At 38.6% G+C, this 20,599-nt stretch overlaps 2 protein-coding genes across 2 annotated transcripts; both read left to right on the top strand.

The window, feature by feature from the left end:
* The first annotated feature begins 417 nt into the window (after positions 1-417).
* Positions 418-10,392, top strand: rtf1 (RTF1 homolog, Paf1/RNA polymerase II complex component). The gene is made up of 18 exons (XM_062440115.1): positions 418-554; positions 2,831-2,941; positions 3,141-3,291; positions 4,308-4,509; positions 4,741-4,858; positions 5,124-5,235; positions 5,335-5,476; positions 5,571-5,748; positions 5,857-5,939; positions 6,059-6,146; positions 6,260-6,367; positions 6,465-6,542; positions 6,671-6,792; positions 7,253-7,310; positions 7,901-7,978; positions 8,074-8,175; positions 9,084-9,198; positions 9,311-10,392. The coding sequence occupies exons 1-18, from the start codon at positions 471-473 to the stop codon at positions 9,415-9,417; spliced, it is 2,037 nt and encodes a 678-aa protein (XP_062296099.1). The 5' UTR covers positions 418-470; the 3' UTR covers positions 9,418-10,392.
* A 1,750-nt stretch (positions 10,393-12,142) lies between these two features.
* golga5 (golgin A5) lies at positions 12,143-18,497 on the top strand. The gene is made up of 13 exons (XM_062440114.1): positions 12,143-12,292; positions 13,252-13,890; positions 14,524-14,718; positions 14,806-15,025; positions 15,112-15,235; positions 15,393-15,596; positions 15,796-15,966; positions 16,298-16,426; positions 16,552-16,650; positions 16,870-17,089; positions 17,676-17,775; positions 17,877-17,940; positions 18,040-18,497. The coding sequence occupies exons 2-13, from the start codon at positions 13,260-13,262 to the stop codon at positions 18,118-18,120; spliced, it is 2,238 nt and encodes a 745-aa protein (XP_062296098.1). The 5' UTR covers positions 12,143-12,292; positions 13,252-13,259; the 3' UTR covers positions 18,121-18,497.
* The last annotated feature ends 2,102 nt before the right edge of the window (positions 18,498-20,599 follow it).

Below are 20,599 nucleotides of genomic sequence, written 5' to 3'. Positions count from 1 at the left end.
ATTATGCACAAGAGTAATATTGGTGTTGAGTGATAATACACCTGAGTTAGATATTGTTATTGCACAGATTTTTGAAGTGAAGTGAAATTAGTGGAATACCTGAAATACTAATATTGCACAATATTTTTTGTCAATACAAATCTTAGGTGAAGTTTTGGTAAAAAAAAATAACTTTCCCAATCCTTCCAAAATACAACACAAAATGAGCAATTAAAGAATAAATTGACTTGCATTATTATTATTATTTGTAGTAGTAGTTGTTGTAGTAGTAGTATTAGTAGCAGCAGCAGGAGTAGTAGTAGTAGTATTTTATTATTTCATTTTATTTTATTTATTATTGAGACATTAAATATGGTGGGAGCAGTGTGAACGCGCATGCGCAGTAGCGCCTTTGTGTGTCTGACTAGCTAGGTAGCAGCAGCGGCTAACCTCAAACATTTAGACGACACAGGTTAGCCGTGCAGCTAATCATGGTGAATGTAAAGAAGCGGAAAGGTCGGGTCGTGATTGACTCCGACTCCGAAGACAGTGCCAGCGACGACAATTTAGACCAGGTATTTAATTTACTCTTTTTTTGTTTTAGTAACTAAGCTGTCAACAGTCTTTGAGGTGAAGCTAATGTGCTGCTAGCTGACTGCGCTGCTGTTTTGGCCTCGCTTTGTAAAAAAAAAAAAAAAAAAACCTGAGCGTGGTGTCCTGTTATATTTACTACACCTTGCTTAAACACGACTTTATCAGAAATCACACACACACATATTGTTAAAGCTTTTTTGATCTAGCCTCTCTCTCTTAACGTAGCTACCATTATGTAAACGCAACATCAACTTAAACGCAGCATCAGCCAGCTAACGTAATGCTAACGTAAAGGTTACACTCCTGCAGTATTTATGTTTCCCACGGAAAATGCGGCGCCACAAGCGGGCTTTTTACTGGCTAAAACTACTCGGATATAGCTATTAACTGTTTGTCTCAGGTGTTTATGGTGCAGATATTTTAGTTAGTGTCTCTCAGGCTGAGCAGGAACGTGGTATGCCTGCACAAGCTGACCCCTGTAGTAGAGTCGCACTTGTTTTAGCTTATCTCTCCTTTTAATGACATCATGAGTGCAGAGCTGAGGAGCTATTTCTGTGGTGTTGTTGTCAAACAAGCTGACTGCCGCCGAGCTTTTGCAATCTTATCTTGTATACACCAGGAGGAGTAGCTGTGCAGGTCTGCTGTGATCACCAGTGTAATTCATCTGTATTCACTAATATTAGGAGAGCTATGGATGTGCTAGTATTACCTCTAACGTAATAGACCAACAGCAGATCTGATAGCTGGTGTAACTTTAGTACCTTTACTTCCAACACTCTCTGGATACTTAGATTAAAAAAAAAAAATCTGCTATATATGGAAGTCCATTTCCGCCAGTTTGATGAAAGAAAATTATGTAAGTCATTATAATGAGAAAGTGTCTCAAAATAATGAGAAACTATAGCAAAATAAAGGCTTAGTATCTCAAAATAATGACAAACTAACTCAAAATAAAGACTTACTACTTCAAAATAATGAAAAACTAACTCAAAATAAATACGTAGTATCTCAAAATAATGACAAACTATCTTAAAATAAAGAATTAGTATCTCAATGTAATGTTTAGTATCTCATGTGCACACAGCTGCTTTCACCTTCTACCGGTTTAAAGATGCAGTCCATACCTGACATGGCCTCAAACTCATAACTCCAATTCAAACATGAATTAAATGCTGCGTTAATTGTTTGTTAGCAACTGATGAAACGGAACAAAATTAACTTGTCACATCTCCCGTATCAGCTGTTATTTGCTGCTTGACTGTTTCTCCGAAAACCTACTAGAGATGTGGCGATGTACCATTTTTAATGGTTTATCACTCAGTAGATTGCTATTGATTTTTTTTTTTTGCCAGTGAGTTAAGCAAATCTAAAAGCTTCTTGCATATTTTACCATCATTTGGCTGGTGCTGATGCCTATTTTGTGCCTTGTTAGTAGATTATTAAAATAGTTGGCTATTAATTTATTAGTTGACAAATCATTGCATTTTTGCATTGGAGTTATGAGTTTGCTGATTCTTCTGGATGGACTACATCTGCCATATATTCTTACAGTAGAGGAGAAAAACATCTATGTGCACATTTATTTTGATGGTTTTATTTTTTTGATGGTTTCACAGCACTGTTGAAAACTTGTGGCATGAATTCATCTGCTGTTTATCTTCTGGATTAATATTTTAGTCCGTATATTTCAGAAAATAAAGTTAAATATAATTTAAAAATGTATTAGACAAATTAAAGTTTAAATCATCACAGCAGCTTGAACTAGGAAATATTTTGTTTGGAAACATTTTCTGTAGACTAATTAATTAACAGCCTTATCGTTTCCGCTCTAATTGGGTCTCACACCTGGTGTCATAATGCGTTTCGTTGACCACTATTTGTGTGAAACTCACAACTGATAAACAAAATACACATTTGCTCTTTGCCACACTGGTGTAGAAGTAATTTGGATGCATGTTTGATGAATTACCTTCAAAATCTTGTTTTGGTTAAATCACCTGTGTTTCAGAGATTTGTTGTCATGTATGCAAAGTTCAAAGCTGACAAATAACTCCTTAAATATGTCATCGTAGTGCATCCTCAGCTGTGTTTGGGGTTATTCACTGCATCTGTAGATGTGGACTTCCATGTGGAAAACCAATGATTTTCAGTATTTTATTGCTGGGTATTAACCAGTCAACAGTTAAAGACATATTGTGTGACTGTGATTTCTTCTCCTGTTGTCTGTGAACTACATGAAGTGTCCTCTCATTTTCAGGAGCTGTTGTCTTTGGCAAAACGGAAGAGGGTCGATTCCGGTGAGCAGGAAGAGCCGGTTAGCAAGCCTGCAGCTTCTACAGACTCCGAGACATCTGACAGTGATGATGAGGTGGGACAGTCTTGGTCTATGCTCTAAAAGATTTGATTTATTTCAGTTTAGGCCTAACCAAACTTTTAGAATATAGTTTAAACATACTAGTACATAGTCCTCTTTGGCTTCTTAATGTTAAGCAGAATTACTCTAAACCACTATTCTCTGTCCGTTATGATTATTTAATAACCCAAACAATTTTCCCTCCTTTTTCTAGTGGACTGTGGGTGGCACTAAAGGCAAAAAGAAGGTAAAGCCAGGGAAGGGGTCTGAGAAGAAGAGCGCCACAAAGAAGAAAGTTAGTAAAACAACGGCGTCCGGCAGCTCAGATGGAGACAGCTCAGCTGAGAGCTCCGCACCAGAGGAGGGTATGTGTTTCCTGCATGAACATGGGGAAAAATGCCCTATAATAAACATTTCATTTCTTATTTCACCTTCACAACTTCTCCAAAGACCCAGAATGTGTATCTTTTATAAAAGCAACAACCTTTTCGATCCCTGTGTACGGTAAATGTTGACATAACGATCCACTTTCACAGAACAAACTATCACACATGATCTTGTGTAACAGCTTCCTACACGACAAGACGTCATGAACTGTAGATTTCACCTATCACCAGGGTGCCACAACAATGAGTATTTTTAGGCAGCGGGGATTAGGTGACTCACACATTCACCCCTTTTATTCCAGCTGGCGCACAAATCTAAGCTGTTGTTTGTTTATTTGTGTGACATTGTTCCCACTACACACACTACTCACAGTTATGGAAAACCTGGAAAGATCTCTGGGTAAAAAATCTGGAAACGTGTTCTGTTAAAAATTCCGTGAAAGTCAGTTAATCCAAGATATGCTTGGCAGTTGAATCACTGCAGTAAGAAAAAAAACAACCTACATCACAGTTTCCCGTACAAATATTCATAATTTTTAATAAAACAACAAACAAACGAAAAATATAAATAGCTCTTACAAATATAAAACATGCCAGAGAGTAACATTTAAATCCTTTTAAATTCAACGTCATGTTGAAAGAAGCTTTTACTGCCACCTGCTGAAATACAGGCATTGTAACTGAATTGTAGCTATTGGACTACTTTCATTTTCCATTTTATAACAGGTCTGAGCCACTGACATTTCACCCACTTAACTGTAGAAAATGAATGCCTCACAGCTAAAATTGTACATGACGTGTGATAACTGGTGTAAATGGAGTACACTGGGGTAAAAGAAAATAATTGAATTTGTTCATTCCTAATGTGCCGATACTGATTAATTAATTAAAGTTTTAGAACAACTCTCAGCACATTTCTACCATGCACATGTTCATTTAATGTGGATGAGATTTGAACACTTGGATTTTTACGCCGTTGAACCGCTCTTTCTCAGGTGAGGTATCTGATTCAGAGAGCAACAGTTCATCCTCCAGCTCGGACTCGGACTCTTCTGAGGACGACGTTTTCAGGGACGGGTACGACGATGACTTGATGGGAGATGCGGAGGATCGAACTCGACTGGAGCAGATGACGGAGAAGGAGAGAGAACAAGAGCTGTTCAACCGAATTGAGAAGCGAGAGGTGCTAAAGAGACGGTGAGTAGTGGTGGTGATGTGAGAAAGGGAGCAGGAAGAGTCTTAAAAAAATGGTACCTGTCATACATTCTTTGTAAAATTTGAAAAAAGCAGTCCTTTTGAATTTTTTTAATTGTCCTTTTATTGCATTTCTCAGCAGACTGGCAATAAAATGAGCACACCTCATTTTAATGTGCTGTGTGTGTGTGTGTGTGTGTGTTTATTCACTCAAGATGACATTTGTTTTGACAGGTTTGAAATCAAGAAGAAGCTGAAGACGGCAAAGAAGAAGGAGAAAGAGGAGAAGAAAAAGAAGCAGGAAGAAGAACAAGAAAAAAGGAAACTATCTCAGGTTCAAGACACACAAGTGGTGAGTCCTGTTTGATGGTAATTTTCCCCCTCATTAGTTTATGACAATAATGTGGAAAGTTTTAGCTAAAAAGAGAAAAAAATCCTGGTGCACAATCTCATCTTTTAAACTGAAAATTTTGGGTCAACCCCTTTTTAAAGATGGAAGGAATGTGTTGCACTCACTCTGTCACAGTTCTCTCTGAAATCAACATTTAAATTACAAGCAAATGATATAGCAGTTCTGTATCTTTACAGTAGTGTGTGTTTGTCTCACCCCTCTCCAGGTCATGTCACACAACAAGGAGAGACGATCCAAACGTGACGAAAAACTTGACAAAAAGTCCCAGGCCATGGAAGAACTAAAAGCCGAACGTGAAAAGAAGAAAAACAAAACAGGTCTGCACCGTTTATGTCTCTGTGGGTTTTTACTTTTGTCACCTGGTTGTTCAGTTCAGTCTGCTCTAAATACTGATGTTTCATCTCTTTGGTGAGCAGCGGAACTGCTGGCCAAACGTCAGCCCCTCAAGACGAGCGAGGTTTACTCTGACGATGAAGAGGAAGAGGAGGAAGACGACGACAAGTCATCAGTCAAAAGCGACAGGAGTTCACGTTCATCGTCTTATGATGATGATGACGAGTAAGTGTCATTATACTGGTCGTAGTATTTTTTTTTTTAAGTATTAGAAAAATTTGGTCTTATAGTGACCCTTGACTTTTGTTTGCTCGAACAGAAAAGAAGAGACTCCACCGAAGTCGCAGCCTGTTTCTCTACCAGACGAGCTCAACAGGGTCCGCCTCTCCAGACACAAGCTGGAGCGCTGGTGCCACATGCCCTTCTTCGCTAAGACTGTGACTGGCTGCTTTGTGAGAATAGGGATCGGGAACAGCAGCAGTAAACCAGTTTATAGGGTAAGCTTTGAGCTGAGACTTAGAGTATCAAGGAGGGATGCCTAGTTAAACAAAACACTTAATGGTGAAGTCTTACTTAAATTTAATGCTCTTTGTTGCTCTTGAAAGGTCGCTGAAATTGTAGACGTGGTGGAGACTGCAAAGGTTTACCAACTTGGAACAACACGAACAAACAAAGGATTACAATTAAGGTAGGGTGTACAGTTATAGATACATTATACATATTAAGGGTTCCGTCATTAGGACCTATTGTTACATTATCTCTGCTCCCAATAAATATAATCTTTTTAATAATGTATGTCTTCCTCAGGCACGGTGGTGACACACGAGTTTTCAGGCTCGAGTTCGTATCAAATCAAGAGTTTACAGAAAGCGAGTTCATGAAGTGGAAAGAAGCGGTAAGTGAACCTGAGAGCAAAACTACAAAAACTTAATATCCAGTTACTGAGGAATTTTCTTGAAAGGACAAAGAGGGAACAGTCTAAGATTTTTTTTTTTCCCCACTCTGCAGATGATTGTTGCCAGTATGCAAGTCCCAACTCTTGATGAAATCACCAAAAAGGAGCAGTCCATCAAAGAAGCGCTTAACTACAAATTCAATGACAAAGACATAGAAGATGTGAGTCTGTTTTTCCAGATGTTCATTGATTTCTCTGGTTTCATGCATTAACGAGTCTGACATAAAACTGTCTTTTTCTGTCTTCTCTCTATTTTAGATTGTTAAAGAGAAGGACAGATTCAGAAAAGCACCACCAAATTACGCCATGAAGAAAACACAGTTACTCAAAGATAAGGTAAAGGAAATCATGGAAGTGTTATTGGATTTTCAAGCCCTGAATAGGTTATCTGTAAAAGACATGTTTTTTTCATTATTGTCTTTGCAGCCTTTTTAAGTGTTAAATGTCATGTATTTTGATCGTAGGCCATGGCAGAAGAGAGTGGAGATGGTGATAAAGTGAAAGTGATCCAGGATGAGCTGAACGAGCTTGAGGAGAGGGCAGAAGCACTTGACAGACAGAGGACTAAAAGCATCTCTGCCATCAGGTTTGAAAGCTACACTTATAATTCTTTAACAAAATCTCTCTGCAGGTCTTCTTTACTTTAGTTACATGCTTCAAGGGTACATTGTGAAGGACTGTTTTTATGTGTTTCTACTTTCACTTACACTGGTTTATAATATTACCTAACGGGGAAGAAAGATAAGCAAATTCCAACTTCACTTCACCCATGAAATAACAGCATAACACATGAAACATGTGGGCAGCAATATATCAGAGGACTTGGGTTATCTCAAGCATTTCACTGCAATATATTTTACTTTTTTTCTCACCACAACAACACCAAGACAAATTCCTTTATCTGTAATCTGATTACCTACTTGGCAATAAATCTGGCTCTGATTGTGTTTTACTGTATACAGTTCTTAAAAACATAACTCTTATGTTTTGGAGAAATATGACAGAATCCCATTTGACTCTTGACCTTTTTTCTTTTAATTGTCCAGCTACATTAATCAGAGGAACAGAAGCTGGAACATTGTTGAATCTGAGAAAGCTCTCGTGGTAAGTTTCCTCTTTTGTAGAGCTGCTGATTTATACATTAGGTGATTACATATTGGTGTTTTTCAGATTTAGAGGAAACTGTTTTCAAATACAGGATGTGAACCTTGTTGTACAATGTTCACATCAAGTACTGTCTGTTGCACAAGGAGTAGCACATGCACAATAAAATGTTCCTGAAGGACGGGAAGGAAAGCTTTAATCGTTTCAAGTGGACCTGCAAATTGAGTTTCTGACACACTGGTTGCAAATTATGCGTTTACCACCCTCCAACTTTTTGAAATGCTGCCACAATTCAAAAGTTTTCTTAATGTGGCAGCGCCTCAGTGTGAAATGTGTTGAGTCACGCTGTGGTTCACTTCAGGCCAGTCAAAGCAGTGTTTGCGTAATTTTTCTCATGGTAAAATTAGCCTCTGAATGTTCCCGTAACACAGCAGTTCTCACACTGCACTAAATTAAATGTAGTTACAAACTTGTCACCTGTCGGAAAAGTGATGTACAGAATTTTTTGGAATATGATAATTATGATAGTAAATTACTCAATATCTCCATCCACACTGGTATTTATTTGCTCTGTTATTACTGGCTTGCAGGCTGAAGGACAAAATGCTAAAAACCAACAAATGGATCCTTTCACACGAAGACAGTGCAAACCCACCATGGTGTCTAATGTAAGTAAACATTTCTATATGTGCAGTGCAGTTAAACACTGCTTAATCTACTTTTGCTCATCTAATCTGTCATTCTGCTCATCTCGGTTCTGCAGGCCAGAGACCCGTCAGTACACGCAGCTATTCTTGCCCACTTGAATCAGAAGTACGGCTCTGGGTCACAGCAAGATGCTGCGGGTGGAGACAAAAACAAATTGGTAAGCAGAAAGAGAGCACAATCACACACTCCCACACTCCCGTCTGCTAAATTTTTTGATAGTGTAACACCACTGTCATACATGCATACAAATAAATGCGAAACATATTTTTTTGTTGGCCAGATGGACAATAAGATGACAACTTCAAAGGATAGGTTCACAATGTTTCAATAGTCAGAAGTCCACATAAACATTGAACAGGTTTTGCTTGCTTTAATCATTCCTCCTATTTAGGGCTGCAACTATTTAACTCAATCTGTCAGTTGATTTCTAGATTAATTGATTAGTTGTTAGGTTTATAACATGTCAGAAAATGGTAAAAAAAAAAAAAAAAAGTCAATCTCTGTTTCCTAAAACCCAAGGTGACGTCCTCAAATCTCTTGTTTTGTCTTTACCAACAGTCTACAACCAAAAGATCTTCAGTTTAGTATCACAGAGGACTGAGGGAATCAGAAAATATTGAGTTGAGATGCTGGAATCAGAGATTTAGAATATTTGGACTTCAAATGAGTAATCATTATCAAAATAGTTGGCAAGTAATCGATTAATCGACTTATTGATGCAGCTCCACTGCTGTTCATAGGGACCATTAGCTGATCATCTCCAAATGTGCTCACAATAAGTGATGAGGGACAAATTCCACAGTCCTCATTTTGAGGGGGAATAAAGCGTATTTAGAAGTTTTTCCTGCAGATGATATGAAGCATCAAATGGGTTTTCCTGTTCAGTTGCAAGAAACGGGAACATTTAAAGATACTTATTTGGTTTGACTAATTGAAGTGTGGCAGGAATGCTCTTTTTTATGAGGTATCTGAACAAATAATGGTACAACATGGCAGAACACTGACTGGACTTGAATCTTGAGTCTTTACCTTGAAGCATTCTCATGTGTCCTTTGTTTATTACAGGGTCAAACAGACCTGAAAGACAAAGACGGCCCTAAACCAACCACTGACCTCTCAGAGGATTTGTTTAAAGTTCATGATTTTGACGTTAAGATTGACCTACAGGTTCCCAACGCAGGTGAGATGCTGTTTTTTATTACCGTGAACAGGATACACTATTCAGAAAATGGATAAATGGTACGAAGGTGTTTATTTGTGTCAACCATTAATTTCGCTCTTGTGCTCTACAGAGGCAAAGTCTCTGTCTGTAAGCTCCAACGCGCTGCCGGTGAAGGACGGCGCTCCCCGCAGGTCCCTCAACTTGGAGGATTACAAGAAGAGGAGGGGGCTGATCTGATGTGGCCCGTCCCTCATCTAGAAACCACATTGCATAAGTAATTGGCTGTGAAAGAGGGAGTGAGAGAGTATGAATGTGTGTGTGTGTGTTTGTGTCCGAGAGCGAATGACTGTGTGTGAGTGCGTGAGTAAGTGAGTGAGAGTGACTCCAGGAGGATGCGAGTTTGAATGTTAATACAACAGACTTTTTATCCGAAAACAGAGGAAATACTGATTTGATCTACGTTTTTTTTCTCAAAGGATCTCTCTAGGAAGAAACTTTTTCCAGATAATGTTGTTTTTATTATTTTTGCATTATCACACAAACTTGTATATTGAGTTGTGTTTTTTTATGTATTTAACTTCTCTCCCCTCTTTTGGATCCTCTGGACTTTTTTTTTTTTTTCTCAAAAGGACTCCGTGCTTTTGGACTATTACCTTGAATAAGGACACTATCTTAGAAAACGTTGTTGAAGAATTTTAAATCGCCGGACTGGACAGCGAGTGGAGTTGACCAGCTTATCGGCACCAACAATGAATTACTGTTGTAACCCCCCCCACCTCCACCCCAGCCCCCGAAGTGTGTGATCATCTACCCAACAACCAACTCTAGCCTCATGGTTTTTGCAGAGTGTAGATGACCACCATCTTTGACTCATGACGCCAGCCCTCCATGTCCTATGTAAAAAAAATAAATACAGAAACTTGGGAATAAAATGTTTAGTACATGTCAACTGGACATTTCTCACTTTTTAAGTCTTTGAAACGACCTGATTTAAGAGGAAACATTTTCTATGGATGGTTATAAGTGTTGCTTCATTTTCTGTTCTCTTGTTTGGTTGTTTAGGGGATATAACTCCCTCGCCCTTAACTCCCAGAGCAGAATCTACGTGTTCTTAATTGTCCATAGTCAGTTCCAGTATTGATGTGGCATGCCATGTAAATATGCATTTTGGAGTGAGTGCAGGAAAAAATAAAGAGGCACTGTTTGATAAATGTTCTGTCTGTTTGTGTCTTTTCTTCTGTAAAGTTGAGTTTGTACTGTGGCAAAACTCCTCCTGAGGATTATCTGTTTAAACTGGGAGAAGAGAAATTAAAGAACAGTACTGTGTTACCTTTTTGTGTATTTTTTGGGTGTATTCTAGTAAAATTGAACTTCACTATTAATCATATCAAATGCATACACATCACAAATGGTCATCAGAAAATGGATGTGTAGAGATATTTACAGCGAAGGGAAAGTTATCTGCCTTTGTGTGCTTTATTTTGTAATTGTCAACTTACTTTACTTTTATTCAAAATTAAATTAGGTAAACAATACTCTCACTTGAAAAAGACGCAGTAAAAACTTGACCGACCTATTTTTTTTAGAGGTCAGTAACATCTCTTGCAAAATTTTTGTTTTTGTTTTAAAGCATCACATTTTTTCTAAAAGTGACAAAACTCGACATTGCAGGACTGGTCCATAAAAGGAAAAAATGAGGCATAGCATAGAATTATAATTATTGCTACATGAACTCAATTCATGCCCAATGTTTCTTAATTCAGTCATTTATCCGCAGTTGTTGTCCACTTCAATCCAAATTATATTTCACTCCCAAAGAATCCAATGGATGCTTCCATTTCTGCTGAGAGTCATGGGTCGATTGATTTGTAAGTGTCTTTGAAACATCTGCACAAGAAATACACATCTGCACATTTAGTAGCGGCTCTGTTTACCAGTGTTTATGTTGATAGTAGTGAGCGGTGGGAAAAGTGTTCAGTACCAATACAGGAATGTAAAAATAATCCATGACAAGTAAAGTCCTCCATGAAAAATAAAATCCTATTAAGTAAAAGTACATAAGTATGATAAGTGATGTATTTTAAAGTATTAAAGTAAAAGTACATAAGTATTATGAGCTCGATGTAGTTAAAGTATTACAGTAAAAGTAGTGGTTTGGTTCCTCTGACTGATATATTATTATTATGACATCATTAGATTATTAATAGTGAAGCATCAGTGTTAGAGCAGCATGTTACTGTTGTAGCTGCTGGAGGTGGAGCTAGTTTACACTACTTTATATACAGTTAGCTAGTTTAGTCCAGTGGTTCCCAACCTAGGGGTCGGGCCCTCCAAAGGATCAGCAGATAAATGCGAGGGGTGGTGAGATGATTAATGGGAGAGGAAAGAAGAAAAAACAAAGTTTTGATACACAAATCTGTTTTCAGTATTTAGACTTTTCCTCTAATCTTTGATTTTTGCTGAAATATTGGGTCATTTGAACATTTATTGAAATGAAACCACATGAGAAGTTTAGAGGGAAAAATCACTATTTAGTGGAGCTGTTGACAACTCATAGACTTCTGAAATGTGAACCTGACTACACACTGCTTTTTGTAAGACAACAAAAGACAAAAAGGCTGGTAAAATGTAAACATTCACTAGACATTTGGCCAGTGGACAAAAAACGGGTTTAATCTTTATCAGTATGTTTATTGTGTATGTGTGTATCATAAAATCTTATTATATTATCCATTGTGTCAAATCTTTGACTAAAAATGTCAAATAAATGTAATGGAGTAGAAAGTAGCATCAAATGAAAACATTAAAGAAACTATAAATACCTAAAATCTTTACTTTAGTCCTTAGTTACATTAAACCATTGACAGGAGTAGTTGCCCATTGGTCTATTTTCAGTCAGGCTCTGCGGAAGCCACTCTGTTGTGGGGTCCTTTCATCTCACTACTTCCTGGTCCACGTATTGAGGAGAGTCAGTAAACATCCTTATTTGACAGATAATGACATTTAACAGTGAAAATACACACAGTTTTCCTCTTCCATGTTCACCAGCTTCACCTCGGCTCTAGCCCGGTGACCTGAGACGTTTTTTTGCATTTGGACGTCGTTTCATACGGTGAGTTATAAGCAGCGAGGCTTTAAAGGGCTAGCCTGTTAGCTTTAGCAGAGATTAGGTTTATTATTATTATTAAACCAAATGTGTTTATTGTAGTTTTATGATGAAGGAGCTGCTGCTGCCTCCTGTAATACTGTTTTATGTCGTGCATTAAAGTCAGCCCTGTCTGTGTTTAGTTATTGAGTTATTATGTTGTCGTCTCCCTTTGTTAAGATCTGCATTTATTTATTATTTATCTTATTTTAACCTTTATTAACTGTGTGTTAAAATGAAACATGGTGCAGCTTGTCTGTGATGTTCAACTCATCCTCAAATGTGTGCTGCAATGATTCTGCACATTCAGTACATTTACTCAAATACTGTACAAAAAAAAAAGCATTTTGAAGTATTTGTACTTTACTTGAATATTTCCATTTGAGGCCACTTCATACTACTACTCCACTACATTTCAGAGGTAAATATTGTATTTTACTACTACAGAATACTACTTTACACACTATACACTACAGAATAATAATACTACTACTCCACTACTGACTATTTGACCGCTTTAGTTCCTTTTTAGATGACAATTTGACACAGTAGATAATATAACAAGCTTTTTGTCCACTGGCCAAATGTCTAGTGAATGTTTTAATTTTAGCCACTCAACACATTAACATTGTTTTTTATAGATAGAAAGATAGATAAATACTGTATTAATCCCAAAGCAAATTAAGGCATCCAGTAGTCCATTAAGCCAGGTCTTACAGTCAGTCAGTCAGTCGAAAAATTAGAAAAAAGAGGAAACGTTAGTCATCCCTCTTCTACAGTGTAGAGTTATTAAGCAACTCTTACCAGCCACTTGCATATTTTACCAGCATTTGACTACTAGATGGTGCCAATTTTGTCCCCTGAGTGGTTTTATACCATTTGACTTACTTCAATACTTTTTCCATCTCTCTGTTTTCTGCCATCAGGATGCAAAATGTCTTGGTTTACTGACATTGCTGGGAAAGCTGAAGACTTTCTGAATAAAGTGGATCAGGGAGCTGCCACTGCCCTGAGCACGGAGAAAGCCTCTTCTTTCCAGTCATTCTATGAAGGCGATGCAACCATCAAACCTGAATACAGCCCTGCAGGGTACAAGACCGATGCAGCTGTGACACATCATGACTATGCATCCTCTCACGATGCACCGAGCTTCATCTCTGCAGCAGCAGGAAACATCAAGAGATCTAATGCAACCTTGGTGGCTAGCACAGCCAGCGTGTCAGCCGGAAGTCTTCCCAGCTCTGCCAAGACCTCCTCAGGCTTTGTGAGGCGCAAAAAGAGCGAGCAGGATGTGGACGATGACATGCTCTTTGACTTTCTGAACAGCTCCGACCCTCCGGTCAGCAACAGGAGGGATTCAAGAAGAGAACTCGTAAAAGTGGCAGTTCCACCAGTCACCGAGGCCCAAAACCCAACACCTCCCCCCTCCACCACTCCTCACACCATCCCCTCAGCCCCGTCCACACCCCCCTCAACCCGAGGTGTATCCCGGGCCTCAAGCCTCAGCTCGCTGTCTGCTCACAGCATCAAAACAGAGGAGAGCTCTGCTAAAGAGCCAAGCCAAGGTATGAGCACCCTCGGCCACTGCCACAATCAGGTCTTGTTCACCAGTGTTTTCACAGTTTTATTTTATTTCATGTCTGGCATAGCAACACTATTGTAGCTGGTTTGTAACATAAACTAGATCCAAACTGGTCATTGTGCAGGATATTATTTAATATTGTATGTAATATTGTTGGGTCAATCAACAGATGAGACGCTTTGCCAATAATATTGTGGCTTTGATACACGGTTATCATGTTGAAGATGTATTAAAGTTATCATTATTAGAGCTGCAGCGATTAACCTGCAACTATTTTGATAATCTAAGTCCTCTTTGATAATAAACTTTATATCTTTGTGTGGTGGACTGACGAAACGAGACATTTTAGGTTGCCTCGTGGACAGAGGAAACAGTGATCAACATTTTCACAATTTTCTGGCCTAACAACTAATCAATGAATGGAGCAATTAATCATCAGATGAATCAATAATGAAAATAATTGTTGCAGCCCTAGTTACGATATTAATTTACATATTAGGTAGTCCAGCTGTTTATGGAAAGCTATACAACACTACAGACATATTTCTTTCATAATGAAGTAACTGTATATTAATTTCAGGCATTAATGTTTTGTGTGGTAACTTGTCCACCACAGACACGCCTGAGAGTTCAGACTCAGGCATGGCTGTCCCTCAGGAGTCCAGCAGGCTGGAGCCTCTTCCTGTAGAAGAGCCGCAGAGCCAAGTCCTGTCAAGCCTGCGTCTGGAGAACCAACTACTGCGCAGTGAGGTGGCCTCCCTCAACCAGGAGATGGCTTCAGTCATCCAGAGAGCAAAAGACTTGCAAGATGGTGAGAGAAAAGACAGGACCTGAACAATGATGGCCTACATTTATACACCTCTCTCTGTATTGATTAAGTTGTTTTCTACTCCTGTAGATTTGAACCACGCCCGACTACGTGCAGACAAATGGAACTCAGAGCAGTCACAGTCCGACCGGACGTTACGACAACTTCGGTCTCAGGTTGATGACCTGACAGAGGCCCTCTCTGCCAAAGACGGTCAACTTGCAGTCCTGAAAATCAGACTTGATGAAGCTGATCAACTGCTCAAGTCTCGCTGTACTGCACTAGAGGAGGCACAGAAGGAAACATCAAGGTACGCTCTCTTTGACTGTTGTTTTGAAGTAGAGATCAGATGCAGCTTAGTAAGAATTACACTATTTTATTGTCTGTTTTTTTTAGAATTATGCAAAATCACACTGAAGGGAGCAGCATGCAGTCCCAAGCTTTTGACACGATGCAGGAGAGGCTGCGAGAGGCAGAGCTGGGTGTCAGAAGGGAACAGGACAGCTATCGGCAGATGCAGGTGCTCCACTACGTTCATGATCATTAAGAAAGTGTTATCTTCACCTTTACATTTAGTTGTTAGTTGTGCCTGAGTAAACATAGAATTAAATTTTATGTACACAATGAAAAACTCAAGTCCAGACTAAACGCCAGTCTAATCCTCTCTCCTCATTTAGACTGAGTATGCTGGTCGCCTGTCCAGACTGGAGGCTGAGAGACAGACCCTCGCTGAGACGGTGACTGCAGCGGAGCGGCGAGGAACAGAGGAGAAGCTCAGGGTGGACGACATCCAACAGCAACTGAAAAGTGCCAAAGCTGCAGCTGAGGCAGCCAAGCAGGAGTTACAAGACTATAAGCACAAAGCCTCACGAATCCTACAAGTAAGATTCACTGTAACAGGCGCCTTAATAAAACCATATTTTTCATGGATAACATCTGCATTTATCTAAATTGTGCCAGGATTTATACATTTTACATCGTGTTCGCCTGTTTTTGTGTCCCCTTGGGTTCCTGGTGCTCATGTTTATTATTAGATTTATTTTTGGTGTCACTTAACTGTCTTTGATAATGCTTCTTTAGTCCAAAGAGAAGCTCATCAGCAGTCTGAAGGAGGGATCAGGTCTGGACACACTGGATGGCAGTGGGGCCATGGCTATGGAGATGGAGGACCTACGTCACGAGAAGGAGATGCAAAGGGAAGAGATGCAAAAACTACAGGGGCAAGTGCGCACTCTACAAACAGAAATACAGGTGAGATGCTGTAGATGTCAAATCACGCCTAACATGTAGTATATTTAAAGATATACTGTGGAGTTTTTGACCTCCAGTAGTGCTATGGAGCAATTTTTTGACACACTCAATGAGTTTTGGCCAGTAGCACAATGCAAACATAAGTTCTGTTTGTTCAGAAGAAAACTCCACAAGGCACCTTTTAAACAAACAAAGCCACTGTGACTATGCACCAAATTGCACCTGGCTCTGTAGTTAAGTGTGTTTAACTTTGACTCAGTTCCTGGTATAAAAAGCTTGCAGAGATGTTCGTGATTCTTCTGTACACGTCACACATATTTTTCTCTCTCAGGATTTGGAGAATCAGGCCCTGACGGAGACAGAGGCATGGCGGGAACAGCAGGTGCAGTTACAGGAGCAACAGGCTTTACATAACAGAGCTAAGCAGGAGGTGGAGGCTGAAGTGGAGCGTTACAAACAGGTAAGTTGGGGTGATAACTTTTCTAAACTGCAACTGTGTCACGAATAAACACGTATAATTGTTACATGTCTTATCAAACTCCTAAATGATGTGAAATATTTTTATGTCGTCTTTTTAAATCATAGGAGCTGCAGTACTTAGAGGAAGAGCAGCATCGGGCCAAAACAACTTTGCAGAGCCGAATCAAGGACCGAGAAGATGAAATCCAAAAACTCAGGAATCAGGTCAGCTGTTTTAAAATCATACAGTGCTTTTTCATTTCTGAGTCAGAGCCTATAAACATCTCTGTGGTATGTAGTATCTGCGAAACATTAGGATTAACAATGCCTTTTCTCTCATTTTCTTATTTTGACCACACCATTTAAACAAAAATCTACACATAGATGTTTAAAAATGCATCATGAACGAAGCATATTTTGATGTTTCTTTACTCTTTACTCCAGTTGACCAACAAGAATCTCAGCAACAGTCAAACAGAACTGGAGAATCGGCTCCACCAGTTGACGGAGACGCTGATCCAGAAGCAGACGATGTTGGAGGCTCTGGGCACGGAGAAAAGCTCCTTGGTCTTTCAGCTGGAGCGACTGGAACAGCAGCTGAAGAACGCACAAGGAGGTCAAAGCGGAGGCCAAGCAATCAACATGGGCAGCCTCGAAGGAGCAGGTAGGCTAGGTTGAAATCAGGGCTAAAAAACAAAGAAAGTACTTCAGGCAGTAATATGTATTTATAGGGCAGTTTTATCTAAATCTGAGATATCACTGCACAAATCTGGACATTTAAGTTGATAATAGTACTGTCATGAGACCATGATTATGACTTTCAAGAAGAACTAGTATTCAAATGTTCAATGCTTGTATGAGGACGAAGCAAAAAATAAATAAAGACCATCAAGCAAGCAGAACTCATTGTTTCTTGAGAATTCAGTGCTGAAATCAGTTATTTATAGAAACCTTCATTGCCAGAACAGTAGCTGCTGATTTACCTTTACAGTTGATACAGCTGCCTTTTTAAAAATTTTTTTTATTCTAACTAGTTTTTTACTCATGTCACACAGCTAAATATGGTCGCCAAAACTATGTAACATACCAATGCATTGATTTAAAACTGGACTTTTTTATCTTTCTTCCTTTTTTTAAAAACAAACTTTTGGTAATTTTCTGTTTCATTAGTTTCAATAGATGATGAAATTTGACCCTGACTCCACTGTTAACTCCTTTACTGACATCTTTTCTGGTTGTTAAACTTTCAGGGGCACGACAAAGAAACACGCCAGTACTTTTTAATGATCAGGAGAGTCCGGGGGTTTATGGACAAGTACGCAAGGCGGCCAGCACCATTGACCGTTTCAGGTAAGAATATTTTAATCCTCAGTGTTGCCTTACTATAATTTTACAGTTTTTCTTTGTTACATGTGATCCACAACTATAAATACAAAAACTTGTAATTTCAGCATAAGACTGGGGATCTTCTTGAGGCGCTACCCTATGGCCAGAGTTTTTGTTATACTGTACATCGTGAGTATTTGTTTCAGATAATTTAGATCTATGCATTTGCTCAAAAGATGAACACTGGTTAATAACATAAATAAACACGTTGTCAACTTCTTTTCACAGGCTATACTGCATCTGTGGGTCATGATTGTTCTTCTTACCTACACACCAGAAATGCACCATAGCCATCCCGATGGAAGATAGAAGACTTTAATTTAATAGATCACTGTTTTAAAGATGTTTGCTCTATGTAAGGATGGTTAAAGCTGCTGGAATATGGGCTCTGGGACCTGACTCTCCCTGATTTGCACAGATATGCTATGAATAAAAGACATTTCCTCTCATTTATTCTTTATTGTTTCCAACTGAAAAATTATAACTGACAACTGCATTAAGTTTTAAAATAATTATGGAGTGATATACTGTACTGATAGTCTCATGAAAGGACATTAAATCAAACTTGATCTTGCATCTCTTGTTCTTATCTCCTGCTTTCAGACCTCTGTTCTCCTGAGAGATTGTATTTAACACTGTGTAAAAAAAAAAGAAGACTCTTTTAATAAAGAAATTAGAAGAAACAACACTACCTGGCACTGATTCTATTGTCTCTCTGTTGGCCACTTTGACATTACATTTACACATTAACTAGTCTTTTGTAGCACTTAGGAGACTTGCCAAGTCCCTTTAATGAATAAAAAGTATTATTTAGTTATAATAGAATAGTTTATTGTCATTGTACCGGTATGCAATGAAATTTCTGCTGCACTGCCTCAGTGGAGCTCAAATAGAAAGAGACTTAAAAGAAAAAAATAAGATAAAAATATCTCACACACACACACACACACAGTCAATCATACTTACACAGTACTTAATACCTATGTATACAGTCAGATGCTGCTTGTATTGCACTTGTTTAAACATGGATGGATTGCACATAGTGGAATAAATAAGAATATTGCATTTCATAGCACAGGATTGTCTGATGCCTTAGTTGCAGTGTCCTTTAGTGCCAATTTAAAATTTAGTAGCTAATCAATAAATGGACTAATTGTTGCAGCTCAAATCACAGACATAATGCACCCATATATCCTTCCTCTTACATTACAAATACATAAATTAACTACATATGGCTCTAGTTTTCATAGCTTTAGCATTTGTGTAGTATTTTATTAAGTCCAGGTAAGATTTTAAGTAGAACAGGAAGACAGTAAGGTTGGGTTTATGTTTTGCAAATTTGCCGATATGTTTGTGATTTTTTTCTAATAAAGAAATAAGATAAGATAAGATGTATATTTATTGATCCTTCTTGAGAGAAATTCAAATTGACACAGCAGTACAGTTGAAAAAAGCAGCATAAGGGTGAAGGTGATAAAATGAAATAAATATATAAAATAAAATACTAAATACTAAATACAGTTAACAATCTCTGTGTAAATAAATCTGCAATATATAAATGTGCAATATGCACAGGTTCCTTAGACTATATGTGTTCCTAGGATTTACATAGTAAGGAAGGACAGCATCAGTCTTTTTTTAGTGGGAGTGGGAGGTACTGGAAGCTATGGTGTTGTACACTGATTCAATTTTGAGTTTGAGTTAAGTATCTAATTTTCTGTTTAAAAAAATATATAAAGTACTGTGCAAAGGTCTTAGGCCAGCACCATCATACAAACAGAAAATACAAGAACTATGTACACAAAATTTAACATTAATTATTAAATATTATCATTTATTTTTTTATCCATTCCCTTTAGGTTTAAGAGAGCCTGGTTCCTGCTATTACTCAAGTGTAAACCCAAAAGGGCTTATACGGGGCCTCTACCTGCAGAATTCACAAGTTAGATTAAAAACAAGTAACTATAAAATAGAAAAATTATTATTATTATTACAAATAAAAATAAAGCAAATTATAATAATAGTAAAAATAAAAAAATAAAACAAAAGAAAAGTCAAAAAGTCAAAAAGTCAAAAAGTCAAAAAGTCAAAAAGTCAGAAAGTCAGAAAGTCAGAAAGTCAAAAAGTCAGAAAGTCAAAAAGTCAAAAAGTCTGACTAAAATGTACACTCCCAGAAGACGAATTGTGTGGAGCAGTGGTGTTTTGTCTGATTCTCAGCTGAAGCTCCTGAACGCACCTCAGAGTTGTTGGTCCTCCAGCATCCCACAATGCACCTCGGCTGCGCTCTGTGTCCACGTCAAACCTGACAGCCATCGCCGCCGCCGCCAGCCTGAGCTGATAATGGCTGCAGTTGAGGTGGCACTTTCTGGGAGCTGTGTGGGTCAAACCGGGTAAAAAGACAGCGAGGAGACACCGCTCAGGTTTACCGCAGGTGTTAAAGCCTTCACACGTAAGGACGACGTTTAAACTAGTCGGTGTCTGACTGATAAATAATGTCGCTTAGCTTCCTGCAGCCGACTGATCAGCTGTTTATTATCTGGAGCTAAATGAGCGTCTGTCAGCCTCAAACCAGACTTTACGACCTGAGAACAACGTGGATTTTAAAAGTGAAGCTCCCTGTGTGTGTTTCACAGTTTACAGACTTTTACTAGCTTTTGATTTAAAGCTAAGCTAGCCCCCCTCCCTCCTCCTCCTCCCTCTTCATCCCATTCCCCTCCTCATCCCATTCCCCTCCTCCGTCCTCCTCTTCGTCCTTCTCGGGGCCCTGCTTTGTTGTTGTTGTTTTTTG

The sequence above is a fragment of the Scomber scombrus genome, chromosome 19, assembly GCF_963691925.1.
Source record: "Scomber scombrus chromosome 19, fScoSco1.1, whole genome shotgun sequence".
In the NCBI taxonomy this organism is placed as follows: Eukaryota; Metazoa; Chordata; class Actinopteri; order Scombriformes; family Scombridae; genus Scomber; species Scomber scombrus.
The sequence above is the reverse complement of the archived record's forward strand: the minus strand, read 5'-3'. Positions and strand labels throughout refer to the sequence as shown.